Raw genomic sequence first — 22,189 nt, forward strand, 5'->3', positions numbered from 1 at the left:
CACCCCCGGATGTATTCCTGGCATTTCACTTGCTGAGAAAGCAAAGACATCTGCATTTTCACGCAGTAGGCTTATCAGATTACATCTCATATCAACATCCATGTCAGCTCCAACCCTAACCATTCTGTTGGAATCACCTGGCCGTAACTCAACTTGTACCGTTTCACCACCCGGTAACGGTCTCGGAGCTGTTTTCGGTCTTGTGTCAAAGTTACCCATGGATAAATCATGTACTGTAGGCTCCAGCTCTTTCTTAGGATTACTCGGTATTGACCCATCTACGACTGGATTCTTCAAAGCCGTTAAATAACAAGACTTTGCCATAACCTGCCCTCCATGAACCTTTTCCACAGCTCCCAAGTTTGACACATACGCTAATGTCAAATGGTATGTTGATACAACAGCTTGTACATCATGAATTATCAGTCTTCCGATAATAGCATTATAGGCCGAGGGAACATTAACCACCAAAAATTTTGCCATCACATCTCTTGCTGTGGGTCCATCACCCAGCCTTACCGGCAAGACTATGCTCCCTTCTGGTCGTACTGAAGATCCATTAAATCCTATAACTGGGTAGGATACCGGCGCCAGGTATTGCCTCCCAATCATCATCTCATTAAAGGCTTTCATAAAAAGGACATTAGCTGAACTTCCTCCATCTACCAGAACTCTTTTTATGTCAGCCCCATTAATCTTCGTTATCAGAACCAGCGGGTCATCATGTGGAAAGACTATCCCCCTTGTATCCTCTTCCGTAAACACAACATCCGGGATTAAAGTTAGTCTTGGGGAACTATCTGTATCAAGGGCATTAATTATGTGGCGATGTTCTGACAAATGCTTCTTTGCCCCACTGATTGTCCCTCCATGCAACGACCCTCCAGTTATCACATCAACCCCTCTCCCAGTTGATAACGGCGGAATTCCTCCAGCCCCATGCCGGATCACACTACCCTGCGGCCTTTCCGGCCTTACATCAAGCTGCTGCCTTTCAAATTGTCGGGGTGGGGGCTGGCTTCCACTCTGATTTAGCCGGTACCGAGATAAATGACCCCTTCTTATCAGTTCTTCTATGTTATCCTTCAGCTGCGTACATTCCTCTGTATAGTGACCCACATCTCTATGGAACATGCAATACTTTTTAGCATCCCTTGGCCTGGCTTTCATAGGAATCAGCCTTGTCCATTCTTCTCTGTTCTGATTCACCGAGAAGATCGCCGCTCGTGGTGCATTCAGCGGTGTATATGAACTGTATCGCATCGGCGGTTTTGCAGCCCTAACTTCCTGCCGACTTCCCCCTCCTCTATTTTGAGTCGAGGTTCTCGGCCTTCCGCTTCCTGAAGCTGCACTTTCAAATTGAAACTGACCCTTGCTAGCGGTGACACTCTTGTTGCTTGTCTTCATTAGCTCCTCACTCTTGATGTAATCATGAGCTTTGTTGAAGGCTGCTGCCAGCGTTGAGAAGTTCTTTCGCGTCAGATATCGCTTGAACTCAGAATCATACAGGCCATTCATAAGAGCCATTACCGCTATCTCTTGTTGCAACTTTGGGATCGTGTTTGCCTCGTTGATGAATCGCCTGATATAATCCCTCAAAGACTCATCTGCCCTCTGTTCAACTGCCATCAACTCTCCTGATGTCCTCTGCCGCACACTATTGCTAACATACTGCCCGATGAACATCTCAGTCAACCTTTCAAAACTATCTATTACCCCATTCTCTAAATTTTTAAACCAATCGGCTGCAGCCCCAATAAATGTAGTCGGAAAGACCTTACACCATACAGCATCTGAGTTTGTGTAAAGCATCATGTGCCCCTCGTATGACGTTATAAACCTTCCCGGATCTCCTCTTCCATCATACCTACATGTCGGCATCTTGATCATCTCCATCGGCTGATCCAAGATGCTTTGCGCAAACGGTGACACCCTTAATTGTACCACAGCTCGCGGTACCTGCCCTTCAACCTGGGAACTTCTCTGCTGATAGGTTCTTGTGATAACAGTTCGGCTTGATGACTCCCCCTCTGCGTGACGCGGTGCAGTATGCGTCCTTACCGATGTTTCTTGTCGGTGGAGCCTTGGTGAGCTTGTTATTCGATTGGACCGTTCACCTTGACTAGTTAGCGGCACACCCCCTTCTGCTTGAGCCATTTCGACATCTTTTCTTTTTTTGCTCATTGCAGTCATTACCCTTGCTGCTACCTGCAATTCTTCTGGCGTAAACTCTGCCATGGGATCTACCGTTGCTCCCCTTTGTCTTTCTGGGGTTAACGGCATGTGAAACTGATTTTCCTCCAATGTATGTGTTTCATCTTCTATCTCAATTTCTGGCTGTATTGTGATTGGTTGATTTATTGTTTTACTTATTATCGGTGTCATATTGTTTCTGGCCATAATTATTGTTATTTTTATGTGTGTGGTTCTTAGGCGATAGAAGTAATCACTGGTCCCCCTCCTTCTAGCGCCAAATTGTTTCTGTCTGGATCCGATAACCCGAGAACCCGAATCCGAGATCCTGACACCCCTATCGGCAGCCCGAGAACCTACACAATTTGAACAGAAGTTATCTAACCCCGGGGTAATCCGGGGACAACCACTCCGATGACAAAGTTAGAATGTGTTTTAGAGAAGGAAAATAAGAAAGAGAAAGAAGAGAGAGAGTGTAATTCATCCTTCATTAATGACTCCCAACCTACTATTTATAATAGGTATCATGACAGGTGTCCACAAAGCATGCAAAACCCTTTTCTGCCAAGTGTCAAGCTGCTCTTGCCACTTGCCAAGTATCGACAGGCCGATATGTCTGCTTTACCAAACATATCTGCCCATTAACCAGGTCTACCGGGTTTAAATCCAAATCCGTAAAAGATTTCGGCCCATCCTACATTTCCTCCCATACATATGGTATTTTATTTTTTGTTTTATTTATTTTATTTTTTGAAATTTCTTGAATTTTGATGTTCAATATGATAATCGATTATCAATTAATGGCCCCGTTTCTTTACACTTTTCATCAAGTCTCTTTTGCCCGTTACTAACACGGGCACCGACTCGTTACAAATAACTGAGTATTGTAACACCTGTATAAGTAACGGACAGTGCCCGTTACAAAATAAACCTGCTTTCATGCTTTGTCAGTTATAAATAGCTTTTTTTCACTAGTATTTGTTGATTTATATATTCATGTAATCACGTTTGATCATGTTGGTCGTGTATGGTGAATAGCTTAAAGCTGAAAGCTGAAGCTGTAGCTGATTATATTAAATGATTTGACTAGCTTATTTTATTAGGTGATTGTATAAAAGTGTTTGATAAATAGCCGATAACTTAAAGTTGATTAAGTATGTGAAATGACCGACAAGCTAATTGTGGGTAGGTAGTTTAGGAATGATTTTAAATTAAATGGGGGTGTAAGTTTCATTTCACCATAAATTAATGAATAAGCTAATTGAAAAAGCTCCTAAACAAAAAGAGTTTATCTAGTGGAATAGGCTCTTCAAAAAAATTCCTACCAAACACTTATTAAGTAGTCAATAAGCCAATATTGGTCAAATAAGCTAATTATGTCATATATGTGATGATATGTACTTTTAATATATCCATTTTATTTTTACTTGTAATAATATATATATATATATATATATATATATATATATATATATATATATATATATATATATATATATATATATATATATATATATATATATATATATATATATATATATATTAATGGTCAAAAAACAATTGTGCAATGGAAAGCCTTTGATTGAGAACGGAGGAAGATTATAAGTTATAACCATCTATTATTATTAAATAGTTTTTTGTCCAATTATGTAGTGATTAACCTGCTCATTGCTTTGATTTTATCATTTTTTTCCTGCACTAGCTATTAAGTATTTTATGGAATAAAAATGTGATTATGAATGAGATGCAATTTGATTGATCACCTGAGACTTTAACCATCTACCATATTTGACATGCCTTAGTTCGTCGGTAGTGTTTTGGATCAAAAGGCCATTCTAAAAATTAAGAATGTTTGGTAAGGTAATATTTACGTAGCAGTTAGTGGTAGAGGTAGTGTATCTCGAACATTACAAATACTAGAGTGTACCCATGCAAAATGCACGGGATATATAGTTTATCGAAAGATATTACAAAGATCTTATAACAAAAATATATTTTAAATACGTGAAGTTGTTTGTGATATAGTAACTTGCTCTTTCACAAAAAACATTATGTATATATTTACATTTCGATGATTATTGAATTAATAATAAGGTAATTAGCTGATTTTAAAAAATATAAATAAACAATTAGAAGAATTTTTAAAAAGGAAAATAGTGGAACTTATGGTGGCGATATTATTTTAAAAAAAATGCACATAATTTTGGAAAAAAAAGGGCAATTATTGTAATAATGGTGTTTCTAAAAAAAATTGGACGAAGTTTTTTTGGAGGGTTTTTTATTTTATTTTTTTTTAAAAAAAAAAGATAGTTGGAAGTTATTTATAGGGCAAAAAAAAAAGGAAAATAAAAAATAATAATTAAAAAAAAAAGGGAGTGAATGAGAATTGAGAGACTGGGTTTTGGAGTAATGTGGTTAAAAGTTGGGAAAAGGACTCTTAAATTATAATATAGATTTGCTGCATTGACATGTAATTTTACTAGCTACTAGATGACTGGCTGACACTCGCTTCTCCAATGTTACCAGTTACCCAAAATCTAGAAGCTATCAACTGCTGCTAGTTTTGCTGAATAGGGTGGGATCAATAGTGCATGTTTTAGAGGATGTTAATGTGTAAAATTAGATGGAGTAGGGTGTTCAGTTATTTGAACATTAATGGCTTATGATCTGTAAAATCATTATCTGTTGCTGTCTGCATGCTTATGTTTGTCATTTTGATTATGGCTGCAAAATTATGAAGTTGTGTCTGAATCATAACATGGAGGGTTCATTATCCGAGTCAAATAGACAATTAAAGGAGTTTTGGATTCCTGATTAAATAATACTGCTCATATGAAATTCCTGAGTGTCCTGTAATTGTGTTTGTCAACTCGAAAAGTGGAGGTCAACTTGGTGGGAGTATTCTTGAAACGTATCGGTCACTTCTAAAAAATTATCAGGTGAATGATGAAGCTGGAATATTTACTCAGAAATTGAATTTAAAAATGCCAAGTTCAAGCAGCCAGCTTTGAATTTAGCTGCATGAGTGAGTAGATTGTGTAAATGCAGGTAGTTGATCTGTTGGAACAAGCTCCTGATGAGTTTCTAAGTAATCTCTATCTTAATTTGGAAAACCTAAAGCAGAAGGAAGATGATTTGGCTATTAAGATCCAGGAGAAACTCAGACTAGTTGTAAGTCTATGCTATTACAATTGATTTGTGTATGTTGCTCATTACATCTATGATGATTGTTTCCCTTTAACATTCCAGTCCATAAATGTTTGCTTTCTTATTATTAGGTTGCTGGTGGTGATGGTACCGCAGGATGGCTTCTTGGAGTTGTTTGCGATTTGAAATTGTCGCATCCTCCTCCTATTGCTACTATGCCCCTTGGAACAGGAAACAACCTCCCCTTTGCATTTGGTTGGGTATAAGACTTCGTTGTTAATGTTGTGCCCTTTTATACCATTGGAATTGTGTGCTATGTTAAAAAAGGCTTACCTTGTTTCTACTTAAACTGCATAGTGCATACTCTTTTCTTTGCTCTCTTTATGTTTATCCATGTTCAATTTATACATTATCAACTGCAGATCTTGTATGGAGTGTTCTTTACCATCTATGTGGCCCTTTTATTTATTGTCCACGTCGATGGATAATCCTAGATGGTATATTCTAATATACTGTTTCGACTTGTAGGGAAAGAAAAACCCAGGAACAGACCAACAATCTGTAAAGTCATTCTTGTATCCAGTCATGCAGGCAAAAGAAATGAAAATCGACAAGTAATGTTTCTCTTTGACTCTATTCTTGTTGTGCATTTTATCCTAATGTTCTAATTGGTGTATAACTATTGGGAAAAGACTTAATATTTATTCGTTCCATCCTTTAATACTCTTAATAGATTCCATCTTGTGGTGTCCCAAACATATTGCATAACCTTATATGTTCCATCCTTCACCTACTACAAACTTGTTGGTTACTATCTTAATATGTTAATATACTTTTACTGCTTTCTATTTGTAACAAATTTTGTACTAGCATATTATAACTTTTTGTAATATATTTATGCCAAAATCTTAAGTAGACGAGTAACACTTTTTTGTATATGTTTAACTTCTTCCATTCAGGTCATATTTGCTGTATTCTAACCTATTCTTTTTTAACCAAACAAAAATAAAACAACTTATTCTATTTTGATCGACATTTCCCCAAGAATCCCAACTATCCATTTTCCATTAACCCCTCTAAATAATTTAACTTTAATATATGAGGCCATATTCTGGTTGCCATTCGCTACTAATGGGTACTATTGGAGACCACCACAAAGTACATAATTTTGCATTTTCATTAATTATGTGTAGTATTATCTAATACTTTTGTAAAATTTGCTGTCATTTCTAGCTGGCATATCCTCATGAGGATGAAGATCCCAACTGAAGGAAACTGTGATCCAATTGCACCTCTTGAGTTGCCACATTCACTGCATGCATTTCATCGTGTTTCCTCAAAAAATTCTTCCAACTTGGTACCTTTGTTCCTCTCCTGCCTTGTTATTTTTACATATCTACTCTTAATAACAACACATAACTTGTGATTATACATTTCATGCTGCATGTGCATTAACAAGTCATTGCCTGTAGTTAGGAAGAGTTGAAAATGAGTGAAAAGTTTGCTGATGTAGAAATAGACATTCAGAATTTTGGGATAAGAGAGGTTGGAGGAATGCACTGTGATGCCGTGATGTGTAATTGAAAGTTCTGAAATGTAAACTTGCATTGTGGAGTCTCTTAAATGATGTCTTGTTATTAACTTATTATTGCTCATGTTGTTGTGCATTTAAATTTACAAACTTCACTGTAATAAGTATGGTCACAAAGGGATACCCGTTTGCTCTTCAAGTATCTTTAATACTTATATCAAATTTCCTACAATGCATCTTTAATAATGATACAGTAGGATATATTAATTTTATAACTGTCCTAGTATATGATAAACATTGATTTTATATAATGACTAACAACCTAAATACAAAGAATGGTTTAAGAGATTACAATAACTAGTATATAATTGTTGGTTAATCATACTTCATATGTCTTCAGAATATAATTGAAAGGTATGTTCCTTGGTAGTTATTCTTTGATACTTCTACTCTAGTATAGCATTGAAATGGCTTGGGTTTCAAAGATGGAAATGTTTAAGACCCAAGAAAACCTCAATTTCAAGCCAATTCTAAGCCTCATTGTTGTAGAAATGATGGGATTTCGAAAATGGGGAAACCTCGAAAATTTCATGCTCCCTAGTTTCTTCTTCATTGTTCTCATGCACGATTTTGATTCTACTGAAACTAAATTCTCATGAGATCTTCTGTTTGATGCTTTTTAGGAGGGCCACCTTACATTTCGTGGTGGATTTTGGAATTACTTCAGCATGGGTATGGTGGTGGTTTTTGTTTCTCTCTCTTTCTTAACAGAATTTGATTAGAAAGTAACCCATTTGGAAAAATCCTTTCTTTTCCAATGTGCGTGTTAGGTTCTATGACTATATCAACTGGCATTTCACTTAGAGAACCCCCATTTTTGGTGGGACAAAGGATGTTCTGGGACTCAAATTTATGTTTCATTATACAATGTTTTTCATTTTATAATTTACAATATATATTTACCCTCATGAACAAGCGGTGATAATAAACCTACGCTTTGGATTTTTTTTATTTTTTTTATTTGTATGATTTAATTTATCTCAATGAGTGTAAGATAAGTGAAGTCATAGCCTCATAGGCCTGAGTTTTGTGATCCTCTCTTCTTTTAATCTTTGCTGGCCTTTTACATTATCATACTTATTATGTTTGATCTTGTTAGTATTCTACTGAATGATGTTGCACTGTATATTCTCCTTTTTCCCATCCAGGTCTTCCCTAGGGCAAGGGTATTCCTATTCTATGAGAATTTTAAAATGGGATGATGTCGTTCTTCATTAATGTAGCTTATGTAGCCGTGTAGGCTAAAAGATTTGACCAAACTATCATTTTGTTCGTTATATTTGCTGTTCCCCTGCCCTATATGACTACAATAGATGAAACTTGTAGGTTGGTCTTCTATGCTTAACCTGTTTTTGATCAATTTAGAGAATTACTGGCTTTTAACAGTTGTTTTACTGATATTCTTTCATCACTTGTCTTGGCTTTTTTCTCATCCTAAGTTCAACTAGTGTTTTCGGGATTAAAAATTTGAACTTTGTCTTCTTCAATAGATATGAACAGTTGAATATGATTACCAACCATTTTACTCATCCAATTTTCCTTACATTATGCATTTCTTTTCCATCAAATTTACAGGAATGGATGCCCAAGTATCATATGCTTTCCATTCTGAGAGGAAGTTGAATCCTGAAAAGTTTAAAAACCAATTAGTCAATCAGGTTTGTAGTCTTTAATTGTTATCATTGCATCATGCACTTATTATTGGGTAATTAATTGTTGTGTTACGACTCCTTATTCAACTTTCCCTTGAGGGATTTAACTGCTGTCAGCTCTAATTCGGTGGCTATGTAGGGGTGGATGTTTCATTTTTGGTAGCTATATAGCTTTGAGTTTTTGTTCTATTGCATTCAGAGTACACATGATAGAGTTGATAAAAATCCAATAGATGATTTTTATAGTTGTGGGAAGATTATTTAGTGTTGATTGTAGCAGCATTGAGTTGACCTTCCATGGGCGTTGCAGAGTGCGTATGCTAAACTTGGGTGTACACAAGGCTGGTTTTTTGCTTCCCTGTTCCATCCTGCTGATAAGTGAGTAGTATACTCTGGCTGCTCTCTCAATATTTACTGTTATGTTTTTTAGTCATTAATAACTTTTTACATCAGAGGTTTTGTTTTTTGTAAGCAGAAATTTTGTTTTCTTTCTCATAGGAATATTGCACAGCTGGCAAAGGTACAAATTATGAAGAAACACGGTGATCAATGGGAAGAACTCCATATTCCTCCTAGGTATTAACTCTATTATAAGTCAATATAATCACTGCTTGTAAGTGGTAACCCTCAGCTTTACATTGTACCTGTAGAACCTGTAGTATTTCCCGTTGCGTGGAATGGATTTTCTGACTTTTAAACTCTGGAGCTATGCAAAATTCCAGAAACTAGTAATTAATCATAATTTTAAACTTAATGTGATGGCTTCTATTTTGGTTCCGAATTGCTGGTCTATTTTGATTTATATGATTATTAATGCAAGATAATTACTTTGTCGAAGGCCCTTAAGTGAGTAGTACTTCAAGCTGCACAGGAGATAGTGCTAGTACTAGTCATGATGTTAAGCTAGTGAACATTTGATTTAGTAGTGGGAGCATACAGTTTAACCGCCAATCTCCAATACATTCCAACATGTTTAACACTAGTAGATTGATGTTTTTGTCCCAAGGTTTTCAAAATGACATTGGCTATTTTACCTGCATTTTTCTTTTTCCTTATCTATGTTGTGTGTTTTCTGCTTCCTTCTATACCATGTTCTATGATTTAAATATATGCAGTCTTTCCTAACAATAGAGTCTATAGTGCCACGTGTCTGATTGGAAAATAGATATTCTATTAGCTATTTTAATATTGTCTTTGATGATTGAGAAATATGTATGCATGCAGATTAGACTATAAACCTTTTACAGGGTGATTTAACTACCATAGGCAATGATTTTGAAGAATGTAGTAGATAAAACGACTTTGACATAAACTATCTATTTGGCTTTTGTTGCCTGCAGCTATTTGGGAATGCAATGTTGTAATTAGTATTAAACAGTTTGTGTGTTTGTATTAAATAATCAGAGTAAGATTGAATAAAACCGTACCCTTTCAAAGCTGTAGTGAGCTTGGCAAACCAACATCTCGGAGCTTGTTTCAACCCATACAAAGACTTTCTCAAACGACACACCAAACTCGAATCCGAGCTCTCAAAACCTGGAGGTAATTTCATGTACACCTCTTCTTCAAGATCACCATGTAAGAAAGCAATATGAACATCTCCCAGTTTTTTGAAACTGCTATAGAAAAGCGCGAACAGTAGTCATTTTTGCAACCGGAGCAAAGGTCTCACCATAATCAATGCCTTCTCTTTGATGATTACCAAAAACAACCAAACGAGACTTGAGACGTTCAATATCACCATTAGACAAAAATTTCGTCTTATACACCCATTGACAACCTAGAGCTTTCTTGCCGGGAGGAAGATGCTCTAATGTCCAAGTTTCATTATCTTCCAATGCCCTTATTTCTTCTTTCATAGAACGTCGCCAACTGCAACACCTTCTCCACCACCACGCATCACCCCCACTTATCAGAGAAGGCAGAAGCAGCGACAGGGTCAGAACAGCAATAATAACATACCGTGGCCAAGACAAGCACAAGCAGAGAACCGTTGAAAAAGGACAGACAGGGCAGCTTTGGGAGTTTGTTTACATTATGATTAAAAAGAGAAGAAGACAAAAGTAGTACTTTAGTAATTAAGGCCTTGTTTGCCAAGTTATTGCATTGTAGTAGTAATATATATAGCAGTAGTAAAGTAGTGGAAAGGCATCCAGAAAATTGAAGTGTATTTTGGAGAGTCATGGCCTAAAGCCATGGGCACCTTTTGTAAGCTTTAAGCATTAACAATCAAAACATCCAACCTTTCGCCCAGTACATTATCATTCTCACGCTAGTCCGTTGTAATTGGTATCAGAGCAGACATGCCGCCCACACCGTTGACGGTGACGCCGGAGCGAGTGGCGGCGCTAGAGGAAAGAGTAGAGGAAATTGTTCAGAAGCTTGGGGTAGGAGAAAATTCGCTACAACACAATTTGTTAAGGAAACAAGACGAGTCAATAGACAAGGTAAGACAGTCGTTAGAGGGAAGGATGGATCGTTTCCGGCAGGACATAACACAACAAATGAATATAACGACCAGCCGCCAAGATAGGGTCATGGACGAGATCCGTGATGCCATTAAGGCTTTGGGAAAGCAACCTACCCAACCACCAGGAGGGAACGAGGAGGTGGAGCAGCCTCACCCTGGAGGTGGCTTTAACGGGTCGCCGCATATGAACCGCGGGTTCAGCGAACCGCCAATCTTGAACCGCGGGCTCAATGAGCCACCAATCGGAGCAGGGGGCCTTAATGGACTCCGATTTGGAAATTGGGAAGCAGGGTTTGGAGGTGAGAACAACCACCACGACAACCGGAGTGGCTGGAGACTCCGCAAGCTTGACATGCCCTTGTTCAACGGGGCGGACCCGGATGGCTGGATTCTACGGGGAGAGCAGTACTTCCTGTTCTATCGGCTCACCGAGGTGGAGAAATTGCAAGCGGCGGTCGTGGCTATGGAGGGGGATGCCCTGAGGTGGTACCAGTGGGAGCATCGCCGGCGACCGGTGACCCACTGGGAAAACATGAAGATGCGGGTCTTGACTCAATTCAGACCGGTGAACGCTGGCTCTCTCCACGAGAAGTGGCTAGCCGTCACCCACACCACCACCGTGGTGGAGTACCGAAGAACATTTATAGAGAAAGCCGTTTCACTAACTGACGTGCCTGAGAGTATCATGAAAGGGCAATTCGTAAACGGGTTGAAGGAAGAGATAAGGGCGGAGATTCGGATGTTGAATCCGTTAACCCTCGAAGATGCGATGGACCTAGCAATCCGGGTTGAGGAGAGGAACCGGGTTAACGGGTTAAGAAAACCCAGCGGAGCCTACGTGAAACCCGGCCCGTACTCCTACATCAACCAAAGCCCAGCTTCCACTCTCTTAGGAACTGGGCAGCCCAAACTATCACCCCACCAAATTTCCAGCCCAATTCCCAACCCAACCACCCTTATCAGTCCAGCAATGCAAACCGCGTTAATTCACTCACAAATTCCACCCCACAAAGCTCAACAGCCTCTGTCACACAACCCATCACCCCTTACCAGAACCGTAACAACCCCGGCACCACCCAGTTCAGTGGAAATGTCCGGCGACTAACGGAGCGGGAAATCTAGGAGAAAAAGGCCAAGGGCCTATGTTTTAGGTGTGATGGCCGATGGACCGGCCCAACTCATGTTTGTGGAGCCAAGGGGTTGAGCGTGCTTCTAGTGGAAGAAGACAAAGAGGAGGAGAACGGGGAACTAGCCGTGTTGGAGAACGTTGAGTCGGAGGAGGAAGTGGCAGGCGTGGCAATCACTATGAACTCACTTGTTTGGCTGTCCAACCCAAAGACCATGAGGCTTTAGGGTGAAATCAATGGGCAGTGTGTAGTGATCATGATCGACCCCGGCACGACACATAATTTTGTGTCAATGCAAGCCGTGGAGAAGCTTGGGTTGAAGATTACCGATGATGCGACATTTGGTGTCTCCCTTGGTAACGGTGAGAACATTAGAGGGAAGGGGCAGTGCTTGGGTGTTAAGGTAAAATTGGAGGAAGGTGTGGAAATTGAGGAGGACTTTTTACCCCTCCAATTAGGGAACTCCGATGTAATTCTTGGAGTCCAATGGTTGGAAAAGCTCGGAGCCGTACTCACTAATTAGAAATTACAAGAGATGTGTTTTTCTTTGGGAGGTCGAAAGATAACAATTAGAGGTGACCCTAGTTTGTCTAAGTCCGGTATTACGCTCAAAGCAATGACCAAGACTCTTAAGAAACAAAAAAGAGGGCTCTTAGTGGAGTGGAACCTGTTGGAGGAAGAAAAGAAAGAGGCAGTAGGCTTGGTTCCCTTGTTTTTGAGAGGAGTGGTAAGCAAATTTTGGGCAAGTGTTTGATTAGCCGAGGGGATTACCTCCTGCAAGGGGTCATGAGCATTCCATAGTGCTCAAGGAGGGAAGAAACCCCGTGAGTGTACGGCCGTACCGATACCCACAATTTCAAAAAGACGAAATTGAGAAGTTGATCGGAGAAATGCTAGCGGCGGGAATCATACGGCCATCTACAAGTCCCTTTTCATGTCCGGTATTACTAGTGAAGAAAAAGGATGGGTCGTGGCGATTTTGCGTCGATTATCGAGCCCTCAACCAAGAAACCATGGCCGATAAATACCCAATACCGGTTATCGACGAGCTCCTAGATGAGTTGAACGGAGCTAAGGTCTTTACCAAGCTTGATCTCAAGTCAGGGTATCATCAAATTTTAGTGAGGCCGGAGGATGTCCACAAGACGGCTTTTCGGACCCATGAAGGACATTACGAGTTCTTGGTAATGCCCTTTGGACTAACCAACGCACCGGAAACGTTCCAATCGTTGATGAATGAGGTGTTCCGGTCATTTTTACGCAAATTTGTCTTAGTATTTTTTGACGACATTCTTGTGTATAGCTCTAACTTGGAAGAACATACTCAACATGTGAAGGAAGTTCTGACCGTGCTTAAGGCCCACTCCCTATTTGCCAACATCAAAAAGTGTGAGTTTGGTAAAGAGAGGGTTGCCTATTTGGGCCATATAATTTCAGAAGAGGGGGTAGCTGTGGATCATGATAAAGTCCAAGCAATGGTCAAGTGGCCCACACCTAAGTCCATTAGGGAATTAAGAGGCTTCTTAGGCCTTACGGGTACTACAGGAAGTTTATCTTCCATTATGCCCAAATCGCGCAACCCCTCACCGACCAGCTTAAGAGGGATAGCTTTGGGTGGTCGGCGGCGGCGAAGCAAGCGTTCCGGAGACTGAAGGAGGCGATGACGACGGCGCAAGTTTTAGTGATGCCTGATTTCACGAAAACCTTTGTGGTGGAATCAGACGCGTCTGGGTTCGGCCTCGGCGCGGTGTTAATGCAGGAGGGGAGCCTGGTGGCTTTCTTCAGTAAGATGTTGGGTCCGAACAGTAGAGGGAAGTCAATTTACGAAAAAGAGTTAATGGCGGTTTGTTTGGCCGTCTAAAAATGGAGGCATTACCTTTTGGGACGGCGGTTCATTAACAATTGAAATAACTATCATCCAATAACAAATTATCAAGAACTAAGAAGATTTAAATATCATGCAACAACAAATAAAATCAGAAATTGAATGGAGAAAAGTAGAAGGAAGTTACTAATTGAGGCTTGAAATTGTTGAATACAAAGTGCCAATCTTGAGAAACAAATTTGAAACCAACTATTACAATGATTGAATTGATGAAAATTAAACTAAATTAACTAAAAGGAATGTTTCAAACTAAGAGGAGTCTCTAAAAACTAGGCTATTTATGTCTCTCCCACAAATGAACTAAAGGGGAAGTATTTATACTCCCCGAAACACATAGGGTTATCCGTCAAAAGAAAACGGATTCCCAGCGAAGGAGCGCCTGCTCCATCTGAGGAGTGCCCGCTCCAGAATGTTGCGCGCCTGCTCCAGCTGTCTTCAGAATACATACAATTTTCAAAGTTTGAGGAGGAGCGCCCGCTCCACGGTCAGGAGCGCCCGCTCCACGGTCAGGAGCGCCCGCTCCTCACAGGGTGCACTTGACATTAAGTTTGGCCGAAACTTGGCAGAAGGTTTGGAGCGCCCGCTCCTGAGGTGTGCACGCCCGCTCCAGCTGGAGCGCCCTCTCCATTCTCAATTTTCCTTGCCTTGAACACAAACCATGCACTGAATGCTTGCCAAATTGAGTCCATAGATCTGCAAAACATGGACAAACACAAACCAAGAGGGGGAAAGCCGAGACAAAATATTTTCATTCAAAAACGGGTTAGAAAGAGGAGAAATGAATGCAAAATCGGGTCCAAATTGACACAATAAGTGGTCAAATAAACCACTTATCAGTAATCGGTTTTTTTTAGTTATAGTTATAGATAGATAGATTGGAACTTATTGATTGAATTTTTACATAATACTATGTATATTTTGGTTCCTATTTTGTTATGATTTTTTTCCTTTTTTTTATTTATGATTTCGAACCCACACTTTTGGAATTCCTGAATACGCCACTGGGTGAATTGAACTCACCCTTAAATCTACTCCTAATCTTGAGCCTTTGGACAACTCCCATTGAACATTAGGGATGAACTTGTTGACCTCCGATTCTCGAAATCTGATGATTTCTTTTGCGAGGAAGCACTTTGCTGACCACTGCCTGGTTCAACAAAGCAACAGAGTATAATGAAATTTTAAGAATCAGAGGTATTCATTACATAATCCTTTTATTAAATAATAAATCTAATAACAATAGATAATCCGTCTGAGTTCGAAGCTCCTACGGCTGGCCTAAGTACGGCGGTGACAGATTCGATGAATGTTGTTCTCGAGGAGGAACTGAATGCTGTGGAGATAAAAAAAGAAAAACGCCTCGTTCCAAATGCATCCTAACAAAGCTCCAGGTACGGATGGTATGCATGCTTTGTTCTTTCAAAATTTCTGGCATATTATTGATCCTCATATTATTAGACTTGTGCAAAATTGGTGGAAAGGTTTGATTAGGTTTTCTGAAATTAATAAAACCTGTATTGTACTTATTCCCAAGTGTAATGATCCAAAGAATATGACAGAATTTAGGCCTATTAGTTGCTGCAATGTGATTTATAAAATAATCTCTAAAACCATGGAAAATAAATTGAAGTTGTTCCTTGATGAGATTATTACTATAAATTAGAGTGCTTTTGTTCCGGGTCGGTTAATTACAGATAATTCCTTGATTGCGTTTGAAAATTTTCATTCAATGAAAAGGAGGGTTGAAGGAAGAAACGGGACAGTAGCACTCAAATTAGATATGAGTAAGGCCTATGACAAGGTTGAATGGTGCTTTTTAGAAAAGGTGATCGTCAAAATGGGATTTTGTGATGGTTGGATTCGCGGAGTTATGGATTGTATTTCGAGTGTATCTTTCTCTTTTAAGGTGAATAGTGATATTTATGGGTCGGTTTCTCCATCTAGGGGTCTCCGACAAGGTGATCCTATTTCTCCCTAATTGTTTCTATTATGTGCATATGCTTTCTCTTCTCTGATATCAAAAGCTGTATATGAAAAAAGCTTAGTGGGGTGAAAATTTGTTTGTCAGGTTCGAGGATCTCACATTTCTTCTTTGTTGATGATAGTATTCTGTTTGCAAAAGCAACTCTGTAGGAATGTTCGTAAATTGCTGAAATTATCAGTACATATGCAGGAGCATCTGGTCAGAAAGTTAATTTGGGGAAGATAGAGGTTGCTTTTAGTAAATGTGTTACTAGCGAACGGAGAAATGCCATTATTGATACTCTTGGTGTTCATGAAGTTGAGACACATGAGAAGTATTTGGGGTTGCTTACTATGATCGGAAGATAAAAAAAACCATTTTTTCTTGCTTGAAAGAGAGGATATGGAAGAAGTTGAATGGATGGAAAGAGAGACTTTTACCGAAACTGGGGAAGGAAGATTAATCAAGGCCGTGGCCCAAGCTATCCCTGTTGGGGTTTGGTGAGTCCCACTCACCGCGGAAAAAACTCAAGCCAAGTACCACGCTCGCAATAAATAATATCACTAATGCATAAAATAAACTCAAAAGGGCAAAATAGGAAATATACCTTTGTCGTGTGCTTCGCCCCACAAATTGGGCTCTTACTTGAAAGCTTAGCCCCGAAAACACGAGAGCCTCCGACAAGGATACACCCGCAAAAACAACTACCGACTTTTAGGTCCGTTACCTTGAGGTTAGCAAGGTCCGACCAAAACCCGAGTATTATATGAGTTTAAGAGTTTTTGCAAATGCAATGCTCTATTGAACTCCTACTCAAGAAAAGAATTCTCAAGCCATGCTTTGGCTATTTATAAGGAAGGATAACTTGTGAATTCCTCTCATCTTTCAATGTGGGACTTTTTAATAAAAAGACCCCACGTGGAAAGATTGATGAATTCAAACCTTAGTTAAATAAACCAAGGAACAAGTAACAAGTGTCACATGGTTAGGTGAGGACCACTTTCTCACTTGGTCCCCAAGGCATTTCACATGCATTGTGAACTAACCATGAGTCACCCAACCTTGAGCCCCAAGTTGGGTTCGGTTGGGCCACTTTCTTTTGGCCCGTGTCCATGACCCATCACCCGGGTCCACGGCCCTTGCCACATGCGCTGCCATTTGGTGGCTGTAAACGTGGCAGCTGCCAACGTGGCTTCCACGCGTGCATACACATGGCCTTTTTCCATATGTGGTGCCACGTGGCACACTCCTATTTAGCGCGCTTTCCTAGCCTTTCGCGTGGCTAGGATTTTGCTTGTTACTTGAAGTATTTTCCCGTCTCACCAAATCCTAAATTTTGGCTCGACATTTGAGATTCTCCGACGCTCGGTTTCAACGCTCTAAGCTCGAATTTCCGACGTCTAAATATTAAATACTCAGGCGACTCATTAATTTCTTCCGAATTAATTCGTCGGGTCGGTTCGTTCATTGCTTGGGTGTGACCCTAAGGGTTCAGTCAAGATTAAACTGTAATATTAATTATGCATTAATATTACTGATCGGAAGCGGCCTCCACCTAGGCATTCCGATCACTTGACCTTACTGAATATATTAGCTTTCTAATAATTCTAAACCCACTATCAGAATAATACTCTTGTTCGAAGGACACCATTCCTTTCAATCTCCCACTTGTCCGGAAGACAAGTGAGTATTCAGTGCATAGCCCCTTTCCTATGTCTCTTCATGAACTACAGGGTAAGATTATTCGTCATCCCTGTTACGTCCAGAAGTGTTTCTTGAAATCCGAGTTTGACTGTCAATAAGAAGATGATTTCTAAAATCCATCTGAGCACGGCCATGCATTTTCACAGTCTCGCTCTTTGAGAGGCCTTGTAAACAACAAGACATGTTCCCTATTATTAGTAGGGTACATTCCCAGTCTTGTAATGTAGCTTCTCTTACTAAGAGGACCTAGCTGCCTGATAGCCGTCGTTATATCCCCAATTACGACAGACGTTTGACCGACATCAAAAACGGACTAGTACTCAAACAAGAGACCTCACAATACTTGTTTCGGGGTTTTCTGATGTCCTGCGGGAGAGTTACAATTTCGAGACTGGAACCGGACGCCTGTACCTGCAAAACAAACGGATGCTCCGGATGATTGGAGATCCGCCTCCGACGGTCAAGTTAGTACTTGATTAAGGAGTAATTAATGCGGAAATTAAAGTGATTGGGTCTCTCTAGGTGAGAGAGTTTAATGTGTGTAATTTGCGTTGTTCGCATCCTCCCCCTTAATGAGGATTAAGGGAGGTATTTATAACCTCGGGAAACGTGCCAATCTAGGTTTAGGTTAACCTTGGGCTGATTGGGCTTCCCTCGGAAGTTGGGCCTGGGTGGCCGACTTCTCCATTAGGCATGGAGTATGCCACGTGTCATGACATAATAGGTCCAAGGCGGACGAATAAGCGTGTGCCACGTGGCAAGCCCTGAGAGGTCCAACTGGGGAACACTTGGCAGGACCTGATTGGCCCACGTTGCGCATTCCGATTGGTGGGAGCAAAATCCCCTAATCATTTGCCCCTCACAGGTGGCACGTGACTGGTCACGTGTTACCTGTGACAGGTATCGCCCTGTAACAGGCGACGGCCTGCTACAGGTGTCACTCGGCGAGAGGCCGAGAGATTCTCCCGCCAAAATTTTGAATTCTGGAAGTGACCCTTCGCCTTCTCACTTCGCCTATATAAAGGAGTGTTGACTTCGGTCATTTTCACACTTGAAAACTTTGTGAGAGAACATTCGGACCCCTGAACTTGCTCTGACATTTTGGACCCTTTCTGCCTACCGCCTGCTCTGACAAGCCGACTGCAAAGGATTTTCAGAACTTCATCAATCGTCACTCGTTCAGGTAACCGTCGGTTCTCTTACTCTTAATTTTCTCTTTACTTTATTCTTTTTTGAAATGGCACCACGGAAGCACACGACACGATCTAGGTTAGTGATCAGCCGGTCACCGGGGACGGCTGAATCTAGGACTAGGAGTGCCGCCTGCCCTTTTCTGGACCCATCTTTGCCCTTTATACAAAGTCCTACTGTATCTGTGTCTATGTAGAGCATGATGGCCAGAACAAAAAAGACTGCCAGGATCTCAAACTCAGACGGCTCCTCCCACAGGGTGCCGATTAGTGAAACATCTAACCAGGCGCCAGATGTGGAAGTGAAACAAAGCGGCTTGAAAGCCGGCAGTTCTGAGAGAGGAGTCAAAGTGACCCCTTCCCATTTTACAGTTGACAATTCTACATTCTCTCCTGCTCCTTTTAAAGGAGAGGAGGCGGGCCCCTCCGGGAGAGGGGAGAAGTCGTCCTCTTCGGACTCGTCAGAGGACGATTCCGAGTCTAGCTCTTCTGTCCATGCTTCTTTGGACATAGAAGAGAAAAACAGTCGCCTACAAGAGGCGAGGCGAGGCTTTCTCACGCAGTTGAGAAAGGGGACGATTGGGCGGAGCCATCCGCCTCTCACCGAGAGCAAAATACCCCCTACTACTGCACGGTACCTCGGGGCCGGATCACAGCCATGCAAGAGAAAGTGGAGAGCTTTATCGCAAACCACACAATGGGCCCCGGCTTTTTAGTGTTCGTGCCGGATCCAGAAGACACAGTCGTCTGGCCGGCTGGTACCAGTTATGATGGCGCTTGCTTTGGCTGCTACGAGGCGGCCATCAAGGCTGGGCTGCGCTTCCCACTATATCCGGCTGTTCAGCGGATCTTGGATGGGTATGAGTTGGGGTTATGGCAGTTAGCCCCGAACTCCTGGGTCAACGTACTCGGCTATGTGGCCGGGTGCGAACTGCACGGGGTGGAGCCGAACTTCGAGGCTTTCGCCCACATGAACTACCTCAGCCGGACCCCTAAGGCAGGCGGTACCGGCTGGTATCAATTGACAAGCCACAGGGGCTACCTCATGACGAGAGGTAAAGCAAACAAATGGAAGGACTGGCAGAGCACCTTCCTTATCATTGAGAGTTCAGACACAGAGCTGAACAAGCGCTTCAACATGTGGAACAGGAATCCGCCCCTTCTTGCAGGCGGCTGCAGCATGCCGCCTGTTCCCCCCAAGGCTAAGAAAGAGATCCTAGATAAAGGACTCTTCAAAGTAGAGTCGAAGGTGAACTCTACTTCAGGGGTACGAGAGCAAGTACCCCTGCACTGCGTCCCGAGCTTCAAATGGCTCTACGACGAGTACTTTTTGGCCGCCTGTGGCCTCAGCAGTCGGTGCTCAAGAGGTAGCCGGCCTGTCAAATACTCTGTTGTTCCATGCATTTCTTGTTATGACTTTTATTAACTTTGCTATTTGTTTTTGCAGCGGACGCCATGAGCAAAATTACCGCCTCCAAGACTGCGGCGGCCATGTTGCGGGCCTCCATCATGCAACAGTCTTCAACCGACTCCCCCAAAAAGGGGGCACCCTTGGTGGGCTTCGAACCTTTCACCCTCTTTTTGGAGTTGTGTTTATGCATATACTGACTCTTTTCTTCTTTTTTAGACGGGCGCCCTAAGAGCTTCTTCTTCCCAACAGCCGGACCCCAAGGCCCGGAGGACGACTGTTGCGAGCTCTCCTGGTTCTGCCAGGAAACATGCGGCGGCTGAGAAACAGCCGGCCACTTCTTCTAAAACTCCAGCTGGGCCACCTAGAAGTATGAAATTGTCCTTGTAAATTTTAGACTTGCTCCCTCCTTTACTAGGTCTAATCCGTTTGTTTATGCTTGATGCAGCCGACCCTCAGGAGCCTGACTTGGTCGAAGTGGCCAAGTCTATGATCAAAGTCGTTCCTCCAGCTGAAAGGGAGGCGGTCAGGGGTGTCGGCACCCTTGACCTAGACGGGATTGCAGGGGTCCTTGCTGAGGTATACTTAGCATATTTTTTAGTATTTGAATTCCAGGACGCCTGTTTTCTTTTTTTGTTTGGAAACTGACGCCTGTTCCCCTTTTTACTTAGGCCCTACTCCGAGTGAACGGCCTTCGCAAGCCGCTTGACCGGAAGAACAAAGAGGTAAAGGCTGCAAAAGCTATGGCCGCCTCTGACTGTGATAAGGCAATGTTTCAAATTGCCCAAAATGAAGTTCTGACCATTGATATTCTTTATTATCAGGCGCAGGCTACCGCCGCTATCCGGGCTCAGTTAGAGGCGGCCCAGAAGAGGAATAGCGAGCTGGAGGCGACCATCAACAACCTCAAGGCCGAGCTGAGACCTCTTCGCCAAAAGATGTCCTCATACGAAACCTTGGAGAAATCCTTGGCGAGCGTAAAGGAACGCCTGGTGACCCAGGAGAAGAGTCTTACTCAGGAGCTCTCAGAAAAGGCCGAGCAAGAAAAGAAAGAGCTGGTCCGGGAGATGATGGAAGACTCTGCTCAAATCCAGCGCATGACTTGGGGCCACCTCTTCCCCAATGCCGACTTTGCCTCATGGGAAAGAACGTACCGCCAGTGTTCTGATAGATATAATCAAGAGATCCTGGCGGCTGCTGAGGAAGAGGCGTTGGAGGAGGAGGAGCAGCCGGTAGTGGCGCTTGTGCCGCTTGGGGGTAATGCATCAAAGAAGGATGCAGCTGAAGCCGAGTCCAGCAAGAAGAGTGCTGACCAGGCGGCAGCTGCTAATATTGAAGATTTGCCCCCTTCTTAAGCTTTATGTCTTCTTTCCACGGCCTGCGTGCCGTTTTTTTGTATTTCCCCGACCAGGGGGCCGGGGCTCTGAATATTTTGCCGGTCTTTAATGACCGGCTTCTTTTTAATGAAGATTTTTGTTTTTCTTCAAATTTGTTTAAGTATTGAATATTCTGATATCCAATTGTACACTATACCGACTGTTTTACATGGCCGATAGTTGCAGACAGGTACGGATAGTTAGTCACGCCGCCTATGCCCCTGGACGACTGGTTGTCTGTTTCCAGGCTAGACGATCAGTCGGCCATTTATCCAATCGGTATTCGAACCATTTTAAAGACTGGATCCCCTTTAGGCAGGCAGTCTTGTCATTTGTAAAATTAACCAAGTAGGAAAGTTGTTTCCTACTTGTCATGCTTTTAGGCTAGAGACTTTAGGCCGTCTTGGCCGACTGTTTCCCGCCATATTTAATCTAGTGTGAACAGGTGCTGTATGAACACCTTTTTAGTTTCATACTAAATTT

The 22,189-nt window shown here is 41.8% G+C and overlaps 1 protein-coding gene across 1 annotated transcript in view; it reads left to right on the plus strand.

The window, feature by feature from the left end:
* Window positions 1-5,015: 5,015 nt before the first annotated feature.
* LOC110681598 (diacylglycerol kinase 5-like) overlaps window positions 5,016-22,189 on the plus strand; it is a gene marked incomplete at its 5' end in the record, with an annotated part of 59,766 nt that continues 42,592 nt past the window's right edge. The window contains 9 exons of the mRNA XM_021857751.1: window positions 5,016-5,132; window positions 5,242-5,364; window positions 5,472-5,600; window positions 5,869-5,954; window positions 6,574-6,697; window positions 7,555-7,603; window positions 8,507-8,589; window positions 8,894-8,961; window positions 9,082-9,159. Of these exons, the coding sequence (XP_021713443.1) occupies window positions 5,016-5,132; window positions 5,242-5,364; window positions 5,472-5,600; window positions 5,869-5,954; window positions 6,574-6,697; window positions 7,555-7,603; window positions 8,507-8,589; window positions 8,894-8,961; window positions 9,082-9,159 (857 nt within the window). The remainder of the gene's footprint in view (window positions 5,133-5,241; window positions 5,365-5,471; window positions 5,601-5,868; window positions 5,955-6,573; window positions 6,698-7,554; window positions 7,604-8,506; window positions 8,590-8,893; window positions 8,962-9,081; window positions 9,160-22,189) is intronic.

The sequence above is a fragment of the Chenopodium quinoa genome, unplaced genomic scaffold, assembly GCF_001683475.1.
Source record: "Chenopodium quinoa cultivar QQ74 unplaced genomic scaffold, ASM168347v1, whole genome shotgun sequence".
Classification (NCBI taxonomy): domain Eukaryota; kingdom Viridiplantae; phylum Streptophyta; class Magnoliopsida; order Caryophyllales; family Amaranthaceae; genus Chenopodium; species Chenopodium quinoa.